Raw genomic sequence first — 21,646 nt, 5'->3', positions numbered from 1 at the left:
ACCCACTCTGTCCTGTAATAGGCCCATAAACTCTTATTGCATAACCACTCATGTACTTACAACTGTTAGCAAGAAACTAGAATAACTAGAAAACACATTCCATATGTTCAGTGACTTTAGGTCTCTAGAAGTGGATGGTTGGGGAGATGGATTTTTATGTATGTATGTATTTATTTATTTATTTATGACTGCATTAAACAAACATTTATGTTTACAGCATGAAGCTGTCAAGAATGAACTAAACGACAGACAGGAAGAGCTGGATGCCTTCACTAATAAAGGAAAACACTTGCTAGCAGAGCTGAAGAGAATTCATAACTTTGATCCCATACTGGTGAAAACAGATATGAACAGTACTGTGGACAAATGGCTGGATGTAAGGACAATGAATGATGTTTTCCTTATACGGCAGATTCAGTTTACAGTCCGAGAATACGTTGCAATGTCTGGGCTTCTCTTAGGAACTGAAAATACTTTTTTTTTTTTTTTTTTTTTACTAAAGGTGACTTTGGAGTAAATCTCAGAGGGCTAAATCATGAGTATTCTGGGGTTGGTTTGTATCTACAGTATGTACTCAACATATATCAAGTACATTTGCTAGATCTTAAAAAAGTGCACACTTCTGATGGTAACTGAAATATGTGTAAATTTGGACCAGATCCTCATCTGCTGTAAATCAGTAAGGCTCCATTAAAGTCAATGCAGGTACACTAATTTACACCAGCTGAGTATGTGGCCCCTCGTATATTATGAAACATAATATTTTAAAATTTCATATCTATAGAACTTTATGTGCAAATCCCTTTATGGTTTAAAATCCTTCTGAAGCTCTTAGTGAGCTGTCTTTTCTGTTCTTGTATCATACATTTGGGGTTTGCTCAGATGAGAAATTCATCAGCGTGCATGGTGGACTGCTCCCTGCTTACCTCCTGACCCCAAGTTTGTTGCAAACCTCGTGAGTTTTGAAAACTGCAGCCTATTTAGCTGAGACTGCTAAGCCATTTGAGGTCCCTAGATGGGTTTAAGCAAAGGTATGATGCTTATTTGGAGTCAAAGAAGGGAAGCTGGGAAGGGGAGTGTGTGTGTGTGTGTAGGGGGAGTGTATGTATGCAGAGAGTTAAACTAAAAGAAGGTTCACATTTAGTTTGAGACTTGGGTTTTTTGGACCCATTTCATCCCTCACTATTACTGAACTAGTTTTGATGCATCAAAATTGGCTCTAAGGTTAATTTTCAGTGTTGGGTGGGGTTCTAGCAATATAACACATTTTAAAGTCAATGGACATTTATTCATCTAATTCCTCTTGCAACTCTTTCCCCAGTCAAAGTATACACATTCAGAGGCATTGGCATGTACTGGTTTATGTCAGTTTTACAATATATAAACCTAAAATGCAGATAGTAACGTCTTGCTATTCTGAATGTGTTTCTGTTTGTAAAACAAGAGACCTGAGGTTAGGTTTTCCAGTTGTTTCTGAGCTACTTTTCTTGCAATTGACTCAAGCTTAAAGAAATATGAAATTAATTGTTAAGGATATGGATATCTGTTCCTCTCCAACAGGTGTCAGAGAGGACTGAAGACAGTGTAGAAAAGTTGAGTGTAAGCGTGTCTCTGTGGGATGATGTGCTCACCATTGGAGATGAAATTGATACATGGTGCAGTAATGCCATCTCTCAGCTGAATGAAGGCATCAGCAACCTGAACAGCAGCCAGAAAATGGAGGCCTTCCTAAAGGAATTTCAGGTGCTTACCAAAAAAAAAAAAAAAAAAAGATATAAATGTTTGAAATGCTTTAATCAGAGTCTCAGATGGTTTAAATCGGCATAGCTTCACAGAAGTAAGTGAAATTATGCCAATATACATCAGCTGAGAATCTGCCTTTTTGATCTTTTGTTCAGTTACACTATTATCAAACATAGCAACTCATTAGGGAGAATGTAAAAATCTAATAGATATATCTCACCTTCTTTCTGAGACTGTCTGTTAGTATGTGGTCTGCTGAAGAGTAAAGGGCAAATTATTTGGGCTTGGTCTGATTTCACTCAGTATGTTCAGAAACTAGTTTACTAACATAAGAGCAAGCCCACTTATGTGGACACTCTTAAACTGGTTTAAGAGTGCCTCATATCCCTTTTGCTGTTGATTCCTTGCAGCACCCTTTCTTGCAGATCTCACTCCATGGTAAATCTCTCTGTATATCTGGAATGTTTCATTACTTTATTAGCGCTATGCCTTAGTCACACAGCAGGTGGTGGATCCAGTGTTGAAGTTCACTAGTACTTCATTTCTGTGACACTGTGATTACCCTGCATTAACAATAATTACATCAGATTCTCATTCATTAATAATACTCTAATGCAATACTTTTACCTTTTGTCTAGAATGGGCTGTTAAACAAGAGTTGATTTAATACATTAGACCAGAGATTCCCAAATTCTGGTATGTGACCATAGGTATATGAGCTTGATGGTTCATCAGTTCACTTCTCAACAATTTTCTAAGAAGGTGGTATGTGAACCAATAAAGTTTGAGAGCCACTGTATTAGACTCTAAATCCTAGAATAGTGACGGAACTGTGGTATACAGCACTCCCTTGCTATGGGTTTTTATGAGAATAGTGTTGTGTCCAAAATATATAGCAGGTCCATTGAGGAATGGGCTTATCCTACTTCCTCTGGAATTAATTTAAAAATAGTGATCGTCAATGAAACAGATAATGAGTTTGTATTAGTAATACAGGTAAATAGTATGGAATGCTTCAAAGGGAACATATTTGCTTTGATTAAATTAAAACTGTATTCCATTGTGTCCATTTCTCACTGGGACCAGCCAAACAAATTGGTGTAAAACAGTCTGGTTTTGCATAGAACCAGACTGTGCCCAGGCCTCAGGTGTGCAAGGGACAATACAGAGTTCAAGGACTGTATAGGAGCTGAATACAGTGGATGTCTTTACACTCAGGTAATGCAAAGATTCTGCACAGCTACCACTACTCTGCATTGGCTTCTGCAAAGGAGAGAGGAGGGGGCACGGGTGTAGCCCATTACGCCCCCGCCCGCCGGTCTGGACCAGCCAATAGAGAAGTCTCAGCACAGAGAGAAGCACACACTGCACCTAATTTGCAAGTGCCTCAGCAGCTGCATGTCTCAGGAGCACTGGAAGGCATTGTGCATCCCTGTAGCACAATGCCTCCTGGAATTTCTGATGGGGTGGTTCTGCAGCACCTCAATGCCACAATTTAGCCCTTAATGTGCCTCTTCTAATCAATGAGATCTGTGTTAATTTAATGTTCCCTGCAATAGCATACATATTTGTATCAGAACTTTTAGTATTTCAGATCTCAGAAAATTACAAAGTGAAAGTTATGAGCTTTCTCTGTAATGTTAACGGATAAAATGTTTCTCCAGAATTTTCATTGAAATGTATACAGTAAACTAGAGATCCTGACATGTCAGTGAATTTCAGCTCTCTTTTCAACACAGAATTTAGTTCTGCATTTGAGTTTTTTTCAGAGCTCAGTTCTCTGTAATAAAAAACAGAGGGTTGTGCATTATACTCTGCATTCCATTAAGTGGAACCTAATGACCATAGTAAATTTTTCCAGTCTCATAAACAAAGGCATTCCCATTTTTACTGAGCCACTTTTCAGAGACTCAAGCTGTTAAACATTTTAAACTTTAAAATGAGCCGTGTATGGTTTTTTTAGTGAAGAAGAAAATGTCTGAACTTAATATAAAAAAGGAAAGAAGTGAAGTATTTTTGTGAGACAAGAAAACCGAGAGATAATAATGTTTAACTTTGTTTGAATAGCTAAACACTTTCTTTCTTTCTTTCTTTCTTTCTTTCTTTCTTTCTTTCTTTCTTTCTTTCTTTCTTTCTTTCTTTCTTTCTTTCTACTGAGCACCTACCTACAACTTCATTCAGCTCTTTAATGATCAGTATAAAATATTTACTACATGCTCTTTTTCAGTCTCAAGTTATAAATAAAGGACAGAAGTTGGAGCAGCTTAGTTCAAAAGTTTCAGATCTCAAAGAACTGACCAATAGTCAAGAGTCACCTGCAGATCTTCAGGTAAGATATAGCTGTCACTCATCACAATCTGTATCCTTCTGAAATTGTGCTCCTTCTGTATAGCCTTTCTATTTGGGGGAACATATTACACTTGCCAGTATTTTGCTAATTTTTCTTCCTATTGAGAGAGTTCTGAAATAGTTACTGACACTGTTTCTGAACAAGAATATTGTAGAATACAGAGGGGTTGAAGTTTTATAAGCACTTGCCGCCATCTGAATTTAGAGATAACTTCTTATTTGAAAGGTAGTGTTGCAGTGGAGCATGTGGGTAATTATGTTGGCCTACTTTACAAAACCAAGAAACAGCACATTGGATTCAAATCTGTGCATCAAGCCAAATATTATTAGAAATTGGCCAAAACAGGAACCTCGAATCCCCATTTACTGTTTTTTGTTACTTTGGGGGTCTGATTCAGATGAAGACTCATTTTGTTTAATGACTCCAATGTTGAATCTACAGAGAGGGAGACTAACTTTTTAATTTTCTCGAAGTTGGATAGCCATTCATTCAGGATTAAATTCTGGCTCTATTGAAGTCAGAGACAAAAATTGCATTGACTTCAGTGGAGCCAGGATTTCATGCTCAGTGCCTGCCATTTTCATTTACTTTAAATATTTGTAGCCATTCACATAAAAAGAGAGCGAGAAAAAAAGGGGGCCTCACATCCCACTTTTCCTTTTCTCCATTTGTTATACCATGTGAACTGCCCATTAGTTATAATACTAGGCCCAAGTGATTCACTGTAGTGCTCTAATGTATGAAATTTTGATTTTAGTTCCTAGAAGCAGATTTAAGGCAAAAATTGGAACATGCCAAAGAAATGTCTGAGACAGCAAAAGAGACACTGGAAGATTTCAGTACTCAGAAGATGCAGATACTAAAGTTTATAGATCACATGACAGACTGGCTCAGAAAAGTAGAAGAGTCACTGTTAAACTGTGCTTGTAACCAGGATCCCAAGAGTCTAGGTAAAGTGAAGGTAAGGGTTACAGAAGATATACTTTCTATTGCATAGTGGCTACTGTATTTAATTCTAGCATAGTTTTACCTGATTGGTCATAATGGCTGTCAATGTATTAAAATGTACATGTTAATTTTAATCTGATCAGTTTAAAACTATCCATTTTTATGCTTTAGGATATCAATGAAGAACCGTCTGTCATATTGTTAAAGAAGTGAACAGCATTACTGATCTTCATTTTTTCTCATTGTATTGCAAAGCTTTTGGAGAAATGAAATGAATAGCAGTGTCTTTATTGTGACAGGAACTAATGTTGTTTCATCAAACTGTTTTCAGTCATTGCTTTAGAATATTTGCTATCCTGTTTTTTGTCTTTCTAATTGTTGTGAATATGGAGCTCATGCAATTAAGAGATTAAGAGCTCGGGTAGAACTCAGCATAATATTAGGTTCTATCCTAATGCACCTCAGTTGCCACCTGCAGCACCTCTGCTATGTAAATCCTAGACTCTCTGTGAATGCTGACTACCACGCCTGGCCATATTGTGACAAAAAGCATGGAGGTTTTTGTGGTGTAAATAAATGGCAAGTCTGATGAAACAGCCACTCTCAACTTCAGCTTTGATATAAATTTAGCTTTGTATGCTGTTCCCCAGATGGATAAAGGCAATGCTAATGATCCTCCCCCTCTCTCCCAAACTCACATTGCTTTCCTAATGTACCTTTAAACTGGGCAGAAAAATGCCAGTAAAACTTTTTTTTCTGGAATTTGCCAGTTTGTCAAAATAGAAATGTTTTCCAGAGATGGTTTGATTTCTATAAAGTTCTGATGGGACACAGGCTGGGGTCAATGGAACCCTGTCAGCCAGGCAGGTTTTGATCAAAAACTGATCTGGTTTCCTGCCAGCTTGCCCGCCTGGCTCCTCATCAACAGATGTCAGAGAACCCAGTGCTTCTGGGGTCCATAGCTCTGGGGCTGCCCACCAGATGGACTGCCCTGGAGCTCGATCTCATTTAATGGAAAATGTCCAAAAAAATGTTTTTTTTGTTCCAAAGCAGAATGAAACCAAACTTTGAAATATCAAAATCCTCCATTAATGGAATTATCTTTCTCCACACAGCTCTATTGTACCCCAAATGAACCCTCATTGTTGACTGCAAATAAACATTATTTTCAGTTGCACTTTGAAAAATATATTTTAAAAAAAATGACAGTGGTGAATGCTAAAAAGTTCCATTTTTCTGTGCTGATTTGACATTCTCTAGGAGCCATTTCAGTTGGGAAATATCAGAAAATTGTATAATCTAGTACCCTGTTCCTCAATTCCCTCCACAAATTCCTTGCTGCAGAGTGCTCTCGGTAGCTGCAACAAGTGACTGGATGAAGGGCAGCAGAGCAGGAAAGTAGAGGAAATAGGCAGCTGTTTTGTTTAGCTGGGCATGTCGCACTGATGATGCAGTCTCATCTTTTAGGAAACACAAAAAGAGCTTCAGGTCCAGCAGAGCAGCATCGATTCGACTCGGGAGAACCTCAATAGCCTGTGCCGCAAGTACCACACAGTGGAACTGGAGACTCTGGGTTGCACTGTCACTTCATTGATACAGAAGTACGAAGCTGTGACCCAACTGTGTTCCAGAACGCAGGCCAGCATGCAGGACTCCCTGGAGAAACACGTCCTCAGTGAGTCTGAGTGCCTGTTAAGATGAGCTGGTAGACCGCAGCCATGAATCAGACTGCCTCAGAAGATTCTGCCAGAGAGTGTTGGTGAAAAGTTTCCGTTGACATCATTTATAGTTACACTCTTGTTCTTGTATAGAGACTTTCCTAAAAGTGCTTTCACCAAATGCTAGTTTCAATGTCTGTTGCAAACTGAAGGGTTTACAAAAACAAAATTCAACCTCATTTAATACATGCAGTCCTCATGACAGGAGTTCCAATTAAGCCTTCCCTGATGAAATCCTCCTATGTTTCTCGTCTTCCACTTAGTCCCATTTTAATCCCCCTTGTTATAAAACATCTCTTTATAGCACTCAAATGCTCTGTATAGTCTGTCACCAAGGACAGTCTCATGGTGCCTGTTGCAAAGGCCATTGAAGTCAATAAGGGTCTTTCATTTAGCTTCAACAGGCTTTGGATCAGGCACCTAACGAGAGATGATGAGATATCTGCACTGGTATTTTGGATTGTACAAGTGTAAAATGCCTTTTTTGGAAACTTATTCCTATCTTCTGTTTCTTTTTAAAAGCTTCTATGAAGGAATTCCAGGAGTGGTTTTCAGGTATGAAGGAAGCAGTAAAAGAGTCATCTGATAGGTCTGGGGACAGCAAAGCCATAGAAGCAAAGCTGCATGATTTGCAGGTAGAGTTATCAAATCAAGACATGATAATTAGCTCCTTTTGGCAATTTGCATCCATGTCTTATCTAATTTATATCTACAGAAATCTGACAAATCCATTTTTTTCTAGAAAGAAAATATAAAAATGGCTCCAAATAGCAATAAATTACTGTACCGTATCCAAAAGATGTCAACCAAACGTATTTCAGCTTGTCGGATTTTTTGTTCTGTTAAAACTCTTCTTCCTTCCTCTCTGCACATTTCTATATCCTATTTTCTCCTTTGTCTCTGTCTTCCTCTCACTCTGTCCCTTACCCCTTTCCTATCTTTCCCTACAATATCTTTCTTCTTCCCACTCTTTCACACTTTATTGCTCACTCCCTCCTTGAGATATACAATACTATGATATACAGTATTAGGACTTCCTTGATCTGATCTGTCATGGAAAAGAGCACAAACAGGGCAAAAGCTGCTCCAATTCTTGTAAATAACTCTAATCCCTAAAATGTCTGCCCATAGTCTTAGAGATTACATAAAACAGGCAGAAAGGGCTGGGGATGTACTGGGAACAGACAGGAATTGTCCATTCTGTCCATCATAGATTTTAATAAAATGGTCCAGTTGTAATCAGTTCCACTGCTGAACTTCTTGGGGAAGTCTGGCCATCTCTAGTGTATACAGTGCTTCCTTAGCTATTGGCTAATCCTGCTAGTTTAAACTGTACTCTTTTCTCGCACAGAGAGTGTTGGACTCGATTAGTGAGGGACAGAACAAACTAGATGCTGTCTCCACGCAAGGAGAAAATGTGTATGCTTACTTACCCAAACCAGTTGTGAGCAGTATCCAGGAGCAGATAGCAAAGTCACACCAGGACTTCCAGGGGTTCCTGAAACAATGCCTGAAAGATAAAGAGGCTCTGGAAGACTGTGCCTCAGAACTGGGAAGGTGGGTTATTTCAACAGAACCAGATGCTCTGCAGAATTTTATTATAAAATGGCTTAGAGGTGGGGCACTACACTGGATGCTGAAATTTTCAGACTGTGGGGATATAGATGATGATTTGAGATTAAAACTTGCAGTTAAAGAAGTAATAACTATGGGCCTGTTCACCCCCTCCTCTGGAGAGAAGTTCAGAGAATCATCTCTGTGCTAATAATTTTGGAAAAACAATTGGGCTTTGTATGTTAGATTAAACAAACTCAAAAGCCAAAGGCTTTAAGGTATTTATTAGCTCAGAATATGTTTACTGCTAAAGTAACAGGAAGAGTATTAGTGGGTAGTTGGATGAAACAGCAAGATGAGATCAGATGGAAATTTCATGTGTGCCTGCATGTGCATTAAAGTAAGATTTTCAAAAATAGGAAACTAAAGTAGACTCCTAAATGCATGGCCTTATTTTTCAGAAGTGCTGATCATCCAGAAACTCCTGTTAACCTCATTGGGTGCACAATACTTTTTAAAATCTGGCCACTTGTTTATGTGCTTACGTTTGATCTTAAGAGCCTAATTTTAGACATCTTTTAAAAAACAAACAAACTTGGGTTAAATTTTAATTACAAGCAAGATTTGGAGAGACTGTTTTTTTTAGCCTCCTTATCTTTACTGAATATAGAACGTAATAAATACAAGCACTGTCACCTTAAATTTTGGAAGGTTCTTTTCCCGCCGTAATTCCCATGATCTTGCTGAACATTTTTAGAGCCCTGCTGAATATTTTTAGACTAGTTGTCACTGCAGAAGTATGCTGTGTGTGGAGCTCTCATTCACTAAAAGTTAAAGTGGTATCCAGCCTGCTTTTCTACTCTACTGGATATGCATTATACCGTATAAACTCAATAGTATCTTTGCACACCTAGGAATTGCTTTTGAAGGGATATTTTTCTGTTCCGTAGCTTTGAGGATCAGCACAAGAAACTGGCCCTGTGGATCCGGGAAATGGAGGAAAGAATATGTACTGAAGCACTAGGAGAGAGCAAACAGCACATCCCAGAGAAGAAAAATGAGGTGCAGAAAGTGGAAAATTTTCTTGAAGAATTACTGGCTGCAAGGTATAAAAACACGTTTTCTAATGTCCTGTTGTCAGCGTTCTTTTTTCCTTCTGTTCAGCCATAGTTAAATGAACGGACTGGTAGTATGAGAGAGAAGTGCTGGAGGATGCAGTTTGTCAAAGGAACAGCTTACAAGAGGCTCTGTCCAAACAGCTCCAGATTTTGGGGAAATTTGAATCTGGATCCAAACTTAACGGCTTAGGCTCATTTCTATTTAAGGGGAAGTTGAGGTAACTTTGTTAGTAAAGATGATCTGCACAGCATTAGAGCGCAGCATCCTCAGCTTTAGCAACATGGTTTAGATGTTCCCCAAAAGTCACACTAATAGTAATAGTCATCACATTGTCCATTAAAAAGTTTTGTTTTCTTGCTTTTGCCCCATGGCATCCAGTTCCACTTGGATTGCACGCTCATATGCTGCCTGCCACACACTGTGCCCATGAAGCCTCTCAGCCATGGAATCCTACTTGCGTTGGGAATCAGCCAGTGGATGACGAGGTAATTGCCATTTTTAGTATACTGTGTAGTTGTGCAAACATTTTATAGTTTGTTGGAAAAGGTAGAAAAAATATTATTCAAGTGTTTTGCTAAACCTCACAGTATACTAAAAGAAGGCACTTACTCAATCCTCATCCATCTGTGGCTGTTCCAGCAGGGTTTTTGTCTGATGTGACTTGAACATAGTACATACAGGAACAAGAGGGAGGATGATCCAGTGGTTTAGGACTTGGGCGACCTGGATTCAGTTTTCTGTTCTGCACAGACTTCCTATGTGACCTTGGGCAAGTCACTTAGCTCTGCTTTCCTGTGTCTTGATTTCCCCAGTCATTAAATGGGGATAATGATACTTCCCTACCTCGCAGGTTCTGAAGTGCTCTGATACTACTGTAATGGGAGCCAGATAAATATTTAAGATAGAGTACCTGTTGGAGAGGGAATTGGCAATATCAGTAGAGGTGGATGTAATGGGAAATAAAATTAGAATGTGCTGATCTCTGCTTTTAGCTTGATTACTGTTGGCACCAAACACTTATTCTTAACGCAAGAGTGTAGACCCTCATTAATGTTATTTATGTTACTTTACATCAATATATAAGTCTGATATTATACACTCAAATTTGGCTTTGTTCAGATAACTTTTCCAGCAACCATGAGTTGTCTGACTGCAGTCAAACTTGGTTATGTTGGCAGCATTAAGTAATTTTCCATCCTCACTATAGCAATAACAGTTCAAGTGGTTTCTAAATTTAAATGTCAATCTCAAATCTTTCTTTTAGAGAATCCTTTGCTAAACTTTCCCAGAGGGCACAAGCTTTAAATGAAGAAGGACACGGTGCTGGGAGGGAAGTACGTCTGGCTTCACAAAACCTTACCAGCTATCAAAACCTAGTCAAAACTGTCAAGGAGAAGTTGCGAACATGTCAGGTTGCACTCCAGGAGCATCAAGCCTTGGCGGAAGCACTACAGAGTATGTGGTCCTGGGTGAAAGATGTTCAAGATAAGCTGGCTTCTGCAGAGAGCACTGTTGGCAGCAAAGCAACATTAGAGAGGCGGCTGATGCAAATTCAGGTAAAGCACAGGGCTACATGAGCTAGCACATCAGGTCAAAATTGCATTGGAGTTTAATTCATGCCACACTCACACAGCTTAGGGGCTTAAGCTATTCATTAGCTGCAGAAAAGGACCTGGGGATTACAGTGGACGAGAAGCTGGATATGAGTCAGCAGTGTGCCCTCGTTGCCAAGAAGGCCAACGGCATATTGGGCTGTATTAGCAGGAGCATTGCCAGCCGATTGAGGGAAGTGATTATTCCCCTCTATTCGGCACTGGTGAGGCTACACCTGGAGTATCACATCCAGTTTTGGTCCCCCCATTACAGAAGGGATGTGGACAAATTGAAGAGAGTCCAGCGGAGGGCAACAAAAATGATTAGGGGGGTGGGGCACGTGACTTAATGAGGAGAGGCTGAGGGAACTGGGGTTATTTAGTCTGCAGAAGAGAAGAGTGATGGGGGGATTTGATAGCAGCCTTCAACTACCTGAAGGGGGGTTCCAAAGACGATGGAGCTGGGCTGTTCTCAGTGGTGGAATATGACAGAACAAGAAGCAATGGTCTCAAGTTGCAGTGTGGGAGGTCTAGGTTGGATATTAGGAAACACTATTTCACCAGGAGGGTGGTGAAGCACTGGAATGGGTTACTTAGGGAAGTGGTGGAATCTCCATCCTTAGAGATTTTTAAGGCCTGGCTTGACAAAGTCTTGGCTGGGATGATTTAGTTGGTGTTGGTCCTGCTTTGAGCCGGGGATTGGACTAGATGACCTCCTGAGGTCTCTTCCAACCCTAATCTTTTATGATTCTATGATTAGCTGCTGCAAAATAGGCAAATGCCTTAGGAGGCACCAGGTGGCACTTGTATGGCTTTATGCTTTGCTGCTACAGCACTTCTGCATAAATATAAATGGAGAGATGAAATGGGTGAAGTAATATTTTTCATTGGAGCAAGCAACTTTTCTTGGTGAAAGAAGGAAGGTTTCAAGCTTACACAGAGGCAGTCCTGAGAAAGTATGGTCCAGGCTGAGTAGGGATGCACAGGAGTATGGTTCAGAAGGGGTAAATCAACTAAATTACAATGGTGAATATTGCTAGAGCAGTAGCGTTTGGAGGTTTCCTTTATGTTTTCTGGCTGGTTGGATTTGATACATGTGATCCTTTTTGTTGCACAGGAGATCCTTTTAATGAAAGGAGAAGGTGAAGTTAAGTTGAACATGGCCATTGGTAAAGGTGAACAAGCCCTTAGAAGCAGTAATGAGGAAGGGCAGAAGATGATACAGACCCAGTTACAAACGTTAAAGGATGTATGGAATGATATCATCAACACTTCAATGAGCTGTCAGAGGTAAACTCACTTTAACTTTCTTTAAACGTAGGGCAAGATTCTGACATCCTTTCTCCCAGTGATAAGTACCTTACACTGCAAGTAGTTCCGCTGATGAATACTTGAAATGTAATGTGCTGCTCGAAGTGACTAATGCTGGCAGAATCTGGCCCAGAATGAAATGTAATTTAGAAGTGCTTATCTGAGAAAAAATACGGAGAAAGGCAGTGTTGTGGTTCCGCTGCTTGAGTTCAGAGTTCAGTGTAAACTGGTCACTGCAAAAATACTTCCCTCAATAAGAAAACTCTCACAATTCAGTGTGCTTGGTAGTCTGAGAGGACTAGGACTGAGTAGTCAAAAGTTGTCAGTTTTTCAATAATTACTGAACTGGTGAACTTTTTATTATTGTTTTGAGAGGAGGGCTGTTTTTTTATTCAGGAGTCAGGATTAACGTACATTGGAGTTTCATGTGAAACCTGCAGAACACTTCCTTGTCTGAAGTTAGTCAATGTTACCCAAGTATCTCATTTATTAGCACTTCCCCCAACCCCATTCCACAACTCCAATAGAGATGTGTGCGGAAGTTTACAATGATAAAGTTTATCTAAATTTTCACTTTGATTGTGTGACTAAATTCACCCCAGTTTATGCCGGCTCCAACTGACATAAACTTGGGGTGAAATCCTGGTCTTTTAGCCCTGGTCTACACTAGGACTTTAGGTCGAATTTAGCAGCGTTAAATCGATGTAAACCTGCACCCGTCCACACGATGAAGCCCTTTTTTTCGACTTAAAGGGCTCTTAAAATCTATTTCCTTACTCCACCCTGACAAGTGGATTAGTGCTTAAATCGGCCTTGCCGGGTCGAATTTGGGGAACTGTGGACACAATTCGACGGTATTGGCCTCCGGGAGCTATCCCAGAGTGCTCTGCTGTGACCGCTCTGGACAGCACTCTCAACTCAGATGCACTGGCCAGGTAGACAGGAAAAGAACCGCGAACTTTTGAATCTCATTTCCGGAGACTGCGGGAACTGTGGGATAGCTACCCACACTGCAACACTCCGGAAGTCGACGCTTGCCTCGGTACTGTGGAAGCACTCCGCCGAGTTAATGCACTTAATGCACTTAGAGCGTTTTCTGTGGGGACACACACACTCGAATATATAAAACCGATTTCTAAAAAACCGACTTCTATAAATTCGACCTAATTTCATAGTGTAGACATACCCTTACATAAGAACGGCCATACTGGGTCAGATCAATGATCCATCTAGCTGAGTGTCCTGTTTTCTGATAGTGGCCAATGCCAGGTGCTTCAGAGGGAAGGAACGGAGCAGAAAATCCTCAAGTGATCCATCCCCTGTTGTCGACACCCAGCTTCTGGAAAACAGAGGCTAGGGACACTGCAGAGCATGGTTTTGCATGCCTGCCCATGCTGGCTAATAGCCACTGATGGACCTATCTTCCATGAATTTATCTAGTTCTTTTTTGAACCCTGTTATTGTCTTGGCCTTCACAACATCCTCTGGCAAGGAGTTCCACAGGTTGACTGTACGTTGTAAAGGCCAAGACTATAACAGGCGGCTCCGCACGCTGCCCCTGCCCCACCCCAAGTGATAGCTCCACAGCTCCCATTGGCGGGGAACTGTGGCAAATGAAAGCTGGGGAGGCAGCATACAGAGTGCCCGCCGCACCTCTGCCTTGGAGCAGACGGGACAGGTTGCCGCTTGCGGGGAGCTGCCGGACGTGAGCGCCCCCGGATCCGGCACCCCGAGGCCCCTCCCGCATCCCAACCTCCTACCCCAAGCCCCCTCCCACACCCAAACTCCCTCCCAGAACCGGCGCCCCACACCCCCTCCTGCGTCCCAAGCCCCGCACCCACCCACACCCAAACTCCCTCCCTCTTAGTTAATTGGCATTTTTCTCTTACCAGCTTCCCCCATTCCTACAACATGCTGGATAAAACAGCTTTTACTGTAATAGCTCAGATGATAGGGAAAAAGTCTGAAATAGCAACAGTTTGAACTGATAAATGGAAAGAGTCAGTTTTGCTAAAGAGAGATCCAGAAAAGATCTGGAAGAGGACATGTATTCTAAATGTATGATACACGTGTACTATAAGAACTATAAAAGGTGGATTTTACCAGTAAGTAAAATATTGATAGTTTGAAAAGGTACAGTGGATTAAAAGATTGCTACTGGTATCAGACATTTACTGGTTCTGTTTGTATTCTGCACTAAAATATATGAAATATCTCTCAGACCCTTCTTAGAAGAATTTTTCAAAGTGTAATTTCTGTATTCAGTACAATTATGAAGAGGGAATTGGGCTACAATAGGTAATATCACCTTACCAGTAAAATGGTGAATGAAAACTTTTTGATTGCACTTCACTGTTCTAGGGCTGTGTGAAATTCTTAAATTTTTTGTTTGTGAAAATTTTCACAGTTGAATTTCAGGCAATTGTACTCTTACAAAATACTACTTTTTATGATGTTTTCGTGAACAGCATCTGTCAATGTGCTAGGTTGTAGAACCCTCACTCTCTTTGGTAGCACTTATTACATGGGGCTCCTCAGGTGAGTATTATAGTGCCACTTAATTGGTTTTCCTTAAGGCCTGCATGACTTCTGACCTGTAGTGTATCTGTGTCTGTGTCTTTAATGTAAGCTGTTTGGAGTCTGTGATTAGCCAGTGGAATGACCATCTGGAGAGGAAAAGCCAGCTGGATCAGTGGTTGGAGTCAGTGGATCACAAAATTGAACAGCCTTTACAGAACCAGATTGGTCTGAAAGAGAAGTTTTCTCAACTGGATCACTTCCAGGCTATCGTTTCTGATATAGAGGATCACTCTAGTGACCTGCATCGACTCACTGAACAGGCCAAGGAACTATATGAGAAAACTGAGGATGCTTCTATCAAGGAAGCAGCTGAAGAGGAACTGAAAACACAGTTTAGTGACATCACCACTGTGGCCAAGGTAAATGCCTCATAAGAGAAGGCAAACTTTTACATACTTGTTTTAATAAATAGGCTTGTGCTAAGATTTCAGTTCTATTTCAGGTAATAAAAATATTTATACACACTTCTGTAAAATCAACATAGAAGGCAACTAAAGAATCACATCCTAAATAATATACTGCTTGCATATTTATGCTGAAACATAATCGGAGGGCAGCCCTGATACTCAATTTCAATAATTTTACTTGCATGAAAAGCCATGTAGGTGTTGGACTTTTCTTGGCTTTTTTACTTCAGTTATTAAGATAGCGTCTAATTTAATTTGCTGTAATTCACTGGGATGCAATGATTTGTTTCCCTTGGGAAATTAGGGTTATCAGGTGGAATATTTTGACTTTCAAGTAATAAGATCCATGTATTTCAAGCTTGAGGTCTTATGTACAATGATATTTCTGCAACTCCTTTTTATTTTTAAACTTTATTTCTTTCTCATTTATTTCCATCGTGTTTCACTTGTGTATGTATGGGAAAGAAGGGGGGTGGGCGGTGTTTTACACAAGCACGAGAGAAGAACAAATTGCTTAAGTGAACAGAAAACACATTTCTATAAAGAAGATGAAGATGAAAGTATCTGTTTTATGGGCCACTGAATATTAGGCATGTCGTAGGGCACATCTTTATGGTCTCTGAGGAAAGAGGATACAAACTGTTTGTTCTTGGACACCTTGTGCCAATGTCCCTCCCCAAGCTCACCGAGGGAGGGATCTTGGACAGACTGCAGGGGATGCAACCAGGTGCCCAAATAGTGTGTGTGTGTGCAAGGGGGCCTATGTGGCAAAGGGGGAGCTCACCCTCCCTCTGGTCTGCCACCTTCCCATTGGTACCCAGGTTAGCTAATTACTCCTATATGCCCCTCCCCACCATCATATTTATACTTTCCAAGCCCTTTCAAAAGCCTCTTGCTCCTGCTAGCTGCCCTCCCTCAGGTGTAGTATAGGAGCCGTGTTTTTTTTAAGGTGATGCAGGTCTGACAAATCATCTGTTTTTAGATCAGGAAGGATTTTTTTTGTGTTGGAACAAATTTTCAGAGGTCTTCTGTTTTTCCCCACCTTCCTTGCAGTGTCCTGGAGGCAAAGGTGGATTGTAAGCAATAGATTCATAAATGTCTAGATTACATTAGAGGCCAAAAGGGACCACTGTGACCATCCAGTCTGACCTCCTCTGTAACGCAGGCCATAGAACTAGTTTCTTATTGGATACAATATTTCTTTGTTTTTCCTTCCTGGCCTGAAGCTATGTAAGGTTGCAGCACAGCTGACATGTTTCATCCCTGAGGGGCTTTTAGTGGTAGGTGAATAACCTATATATGTTTCAGTTCTGCCCCATATACCCTAAATGGGTTGGGACCTGCCTGTCTGAGAAACTACCTCTCTCTCTATGCCATTAAGCCTCAGTTGCAGTCAGCAGAGGTACTCAAATTGGAATGTACTCAATTTAATAAGGAGGGGCCGGCAGTATAACATTTTCCATAAGTGTAGGCTTGGAAGGATTAGATACTTATTAGTAAATGTTGATAGACTCACCAGACACACACAAACCAATGAAAACATGTTTCTACCAATAATAATAGAAATTTACAAATAGGAAAAATAAGAAAAATGCTGGCTGAGAACTTGTTACAGTTTGATTTAAGGATATTTACTTTGTATATTTTGACATGTGATGCTGACAATTTGTGTTTTAACGGTTAAAAAGCTTTATCTTGACAAATCTCAACATCCACTGTTTTTAAATGGTTATTGTCTGACTCCCGTAACTTCGCACAACTGAAAATTTAAATAAAAAATCCTTTAAACACCAGAATTTTGCCCAACTGTGAAAATTTAAATAAATAAAAATTGAATTCTGCAAGGCTATATAAAATCTAAAAGCCTATGCAAAAGCCTTTATATGGTATATCTTGGCTTTAGTAAGGCTTTTGATACTGTCTCACATGACTTTTTCATAAACAAATTAGGGAAATACAACCTAGATGGAGCTACTATAAGGTGGGTGAATAACTGGCTAGAAAATCATTCCCAGAGAGTAGTTATCAGTAGTTCATAGTCAAACTGGAAGGGCATATCGAGTGGGGTCCCGCAGGGATCAGTTCTGGGTCCGGTTCTATTCCATATCTTCCTCAGTGATGTAGAGAATGGCACAGAGAGTACACTTATAAAGTTTGCGGATGACACCAAGCTGGGAGGGGTTGCAAGTGCTTTGGAGGATAGGCCAGACTGTGCATCTAAACTAGAGCCAGTGAAATGGGATAAGCTTGTTTTTTGGCTTATTGTGACAGCCAGGTTGCTTATTTACAGCGTGAAAGTTGGCAACTTTTGCTCACTCTACCAGAATGCTCTCTAGGTCTACAAGGGAGCACATACTGCTTCAGCACAGCAGCAGCTTTGCCATCCTTTAAAAGGATGTACTGAGTATTCTCCCATTCCCTACAGCCTCCCTATTGGCCGGTGCAGAAGGGAAGCAGGGCCATGGCTCTTCTCTCACTCTTTCCCCTCCTCCTACATTTTGGGGAAGTTAGTTTCTCCTCTCCTCAACCAAACTGTGTATTTCTTTAAGGCAGAGGCACAATGGGGAAGGGGAGGACCAGGCAAAACATAGCTCTTTACTATGGATAGCTTATAAGGCAATTATTAAAAAGAATACTTTGGAAGCAGCCCTGCAAACAGCGTGCAAAACAGCACCGCAAATGGAAGGGGAGGAGAGACCAAAGATTATGCTACTCCTTAAGCGCACAAATGAGTCCGTTTTCCATGTGATTGACAGGAGAAAATGAGGAAAGTGGAAGACATTGTGAAGGACCATTTGCTATACCTTGATGCCATCCACGAATTCACAGACTGGCTCCATTCTGCAAAGGAAGAGCTGCACCGCTGGTCAGATGCGTCTGGAGATACATCAGCCATACGGAAAAAACTAGCCAAAATTAATGTAAGAAAAGTCAACTGGGCTGGTTTTACTTGTAACTTAGTCCCTGAGCACTGAAACAGGACATGGCTAGAAGTGCTGTGGGATCTAAAGATGTTGGTTTCCCTTTGTTTGTTTGAAATGGGTTGTTACTTTTCACTGAGCTGAGAGTGCACTTGCTACGCCAAACTCTGTTCTCAGCTGCTGTGCCTGTGGTTTAAGTAAAACCAAAACTGAGGTCTTTAGTCACAAGCCCACACTGGAAGCAGCAGCATCATATCAGTGGGCTCAGAGAGGACTTGTGCCTTAATGCTAGGGTTCTCAACCTTTTTCTTTCTGAGCTGCCCCCCCCATGGTATAAAAACTCTACAGCCCACCTGTGCCACAACAACTGTTTTTCTCAGTATAAAATCCAGGGCCAGCATTAAGTGGTAAGAAGCAGGGCAATTGCCCTGGACCCCACACCACAGGGAGCACCGGGAAGCTAAGTTGCTCAGGCTTCAGCTTCAGGCCTGGGTGTTGGGGCTTGGGCTACAATCCTGCGCAGCAGGGCTTCAGCTTTCTGCCCTGGGCCCTAGCGAGTCTAACACTGGACATGCTTGGTGGACCCCCTGAAACCTGCTTGCGGACCCCTGGTTAAGAACCACTGTCTTAATGGGCCAATACACAAGCTGCACCACCTTGGTCCTCCGAGTGTGCCTGCCCCATCTGCAGAGCTTTTTGGAGAGGAAACAGAGACAAGGGCAGGGCCCTTACCCTCTGCCACACCCTTTCCTGTTCTGTTAGGGCAATGTGTGCCCTGGGGTGCACAGAGAGACCGATCCCTGCACTTCTCCAAGCACTGTGGAAGTGCTGATGCATGGGACCCGTACAGTGAAGGAGTCTCCTTGCACATTCCCTGCCCCCCTTGAATCTCTGAGGGCTGTCACCTTCTATGTGTTTATACACTCCAGAGCAAATTATCTATCCCTGCATGCAGTATAAGAGCAGAGTTCACATATATTTGCTGTCAAAACATTTCACTTCAGATGTTCATAGAGGAGTTTTAGACTGCGGCACAGTGTAGGAAGCTGGTGTGGTGGGTAGGTTTTCAGACTGACACTGACACAGTCCTGGGTTCAGTTCCCACCTCAGTCATAGCCTTATTGTGCCATTTAATCTATCATGTGCCTCCGTTCCCCAATTGTAAAATGGGGAGAGTTCTTCCCTACCTTACAGGGCTGTTGAGAGGATAAATACATGAATGATTGGGAGGCACTCAGATACTACTGATATTATGGTTGTATACTACATAGATGGCTATATAGAGAGCTGCTTCTTCCATGCCATATTCCCCCCAGGTTATAGTCTTTTCTTGTTCCTATGACAGCGTGTGATCTCATATTTATATATGAAATCAAAATATGACACAACATGCTGTCTCGTGGAAAGTAAGAAATTGTGCAGCCAATAATGGTGCATCACAAATTATGGGCAGAACTGCAAAGCACTCCTGCACTTCACATTTCTGTTTGTATGTCCTTAAAACGATTGGGATCAGCTACACCCTTGCATTTATTGTACTAAAGAGAATATGTTGTTTCCCATTTTAATCTAAAGAAGCTTCTTTGCACTGTCTAAGAAAAGTTGTTTTTCTTCTAGTCTTCTGAAAGTTTGAGTATACTAGCTTCAGAGTCACTCGGTTTAAAGCACTCTGTCTACTTTGTTATTTTCATTTTATTTTAACCTTTCATTTATATTTTTAGATGGCGTGGGTATTGTGAAAATGTTTTTGTTGAAACTGCTGCTTTGTTCACCACGAAATGCTGGCTGTTACCTCCCCGTAGAATGTGCTGCCCTCCATTTGTAAGCGTTCAGATTTCCAGCTGTAGTGAATCTCACAGCACTTTCAGTTACCATGGCAATGTTCCATTGCAGGAGCTGATAGATTCCAGACAGATTGGTGCAAGCCGCCTAAGCAGAGTTGAGACACTGGCTCCTGCAGTGAAACAGAACACAACTCCCAGTGGGTGTGAACTGCTAGATGCAGAGATGCAGGCCCTGCGCTCGGACTGGAAGCAGTGGGAAGAGAGCATATTTCAAACCCAAAACAACTTGGAGGATATAGTTAGCCAAATGGCCTTGTCGGAGCAGGAGTTCACAGCACAGGTTGCTCAGCTGGAAAAGGCCCTGCAAAAGTTCACCTCACTTCTTGCAGCCTGCTCTCAAAAGCTGACCCTCCTAGATGGCAAGCAAACTGATAAAGAAATAATTGAATGCTGGCACCAAGAAAAAGTAAGGCCACTTTCTGCTTCTCTAATCCTTTTTTGGTTGTAAATATACAAGTACTCTGTTGAAGAAAACTTCTTACCAGCAAGTGACTGTAATACATAGGCATAGGAAAAGCAGAAAGCTTTGAAATACATTTTTAAATATAAAATTCAAAGCTGAAATCTCTAGTAATGACGTTGTAAACTTTTTTAAAAGGAGTCACAGTGTGCAATGTTGTAATGAAGACATTTCTCTTTGGCCTCCATTGTACAAGGCATAATACATGTTTCTCAGCTCTCCCAACACTGAAAACAGGGCCTTTCAGCAGAGGCAGAAACCAGTGAATGCTAGTTTTGAGTTTTACTTCCAACTCCCTCAGTATTTCAAGCCACAAAAGCACATGATTGTAGAAATGAGTATTGAATGTTGTGGTTTTCCGTAAGGTCAGTTAGCCATCATAGGCATTATGTTTCCTTGAATTTAATCCTTGCTTTTTGCCAATTTATTCTTCTCATTTCTCAGAACATCTTGGCACTGTGCATTATAAGCTGTCGGCGTATATTTAGAGAAGAGGAATTAGAAGCTAGTATCTACTGGTTAACTGTTCTCTTAACTAGCTCAGCAGTACTACTTCAAGACAGAGAGAGGCAATCGAAACGCTTTTACCTTCTTACTTCTCTCCGAGGTGATCTTCCACAGCGGAGGCAAAAAGATTCCTGTAGTATTATAACTGTGAATGATATATGCCCCAAAAAAGGTTGTAGAGTGTTTCAGTTTCTGCTGGCTTTGCACCAAAACCGTCCAAGTAGAGTGAGAGAGCCATGTAATGCTTGCACTGTTACTCCTTCACTGAAGATCTGAAATGTTCTAAAACTCCCAGAGATGTTCTTTCTTTAATCTGAGATTATTAATCTCCGTCTCCTGCTTCCCTCTCACGTAGTTCCCCTTTCACAGAATTCTCCTCTGATATGCAGATTTACAGTACCAGTATGCAGCATTCAGTACACAGCAGCAGGTCTGATAAGGCTGTAATACCACTTTAAACATTATGGGTATGAATATGCAAAATTCCCCTTGGCTCGTACTGTTTTTAACCTTGTATTATTACCAACACACCTACAGGAATTACCAGAGATTCTGTGCTTAAAAACCAATATTAAACTCCTTATAATCTCAA

The 21,646-nt window shown here is 41.0% G+C and overlaps 1 protein-coding gene and 1 long non-coding RNA gene across 14 annotated transcripts in view; one reads left to right on the top strand and one right to left on the bottom strand.

Annotated features, from left to right (window-relative positions):
• SYNE1 (spectrin repeat containing nuclear envelope protein 1) overlaps positions 1-21,646 on the top strand; it is a 501,907-nt gene that overhangs the window by 225,099 nt on the left and 255,162 nt on the right. For all 12 annotated transcript variants that reach the window (XM_073337684.2, XM_073337695.2, XM_073337685.2 and 9 more), the window contains 13 exons: positions 218-376; positions 1,561-1,743; positions 3,971-4,072; positions 4,851-5,054; positions 6,509-6,716; positions 7,282-7,394; positions 8,111-8,316; positions 9,264-9,419; positions 10,697-10,988; positions 12,142-12,314; positions 14,965-15,274; positions 18,079-18,243; positions 20,137-20,493. In XM_073337684.2, coding sequence (XP_073193785.2) covers positions 218-376; positions 1,561-1,743; positions 3,971-4,072; positions 4,851-5,054; positions 6,509-6,716; positions 7,282-7,394; positions 8,111-8,316; positions 9,264-9,419; positions 10,697-10,988; positions 12,142-12,314; positions 14,965-15,274; positions 18,079-18,243; positions 20,137-20,493 — 2,628 coding nt within the window. The remainder of the gene's footprint in view (positions 1-217; positions 377-1,560; positions 1,744-3,970; positions 4,073-4,850; positions 5,055-6,508; positions 6,717-7,281; positions 7,395-8,110; positions 8,317-9,263; positions 9,420-10,696; positions 10,989-12,141; positions 12,315-14,964; positions 15,275-18,078; positions 18,244-20,136; positions 20,494-21,646) is intronic.
• Positions 1-21,646, bottom strand: part of LOC140909130 (uncharacterized) — a 62,933-nt gene that overhangs the window by 37,497 nt on the left and 3,790 nt on the right. The window contains exon 3 of one of the 2 annotated variants that reach the window (XR_012158095.2): positions 8,188-8,269. The exons of the other annotated variant lie outside the window; for it this stretch is intronic. This is a non-coding gene — a long non-coding RNA (uncharacterized LOC140909130). Of the gene's footprint in view, positions 1-8,187; positions 8,270-21,646 lie in introns of those variants that run through there. 2 annotated transcript variants of the gene reach the window in all.

This window comes from Lepidochelys kempii, chromosome 3, assembly GCF_965140285.1.
Source record: "Lepidochelys kempii isolate rLepKem1 chromosome 3, rLepKem1.hap1, whole genome shotgun sequence".
In the NCBI taxonomy this organism is placed as follows: Eukaryota; Metazoa; Chordata; order Testudines; family Cheloniidae; genus Lepidochelys; species Lepidochelys kempii.
This window is presented reverse-complemented; position numbering and strand designations above follow the sequence as displayed.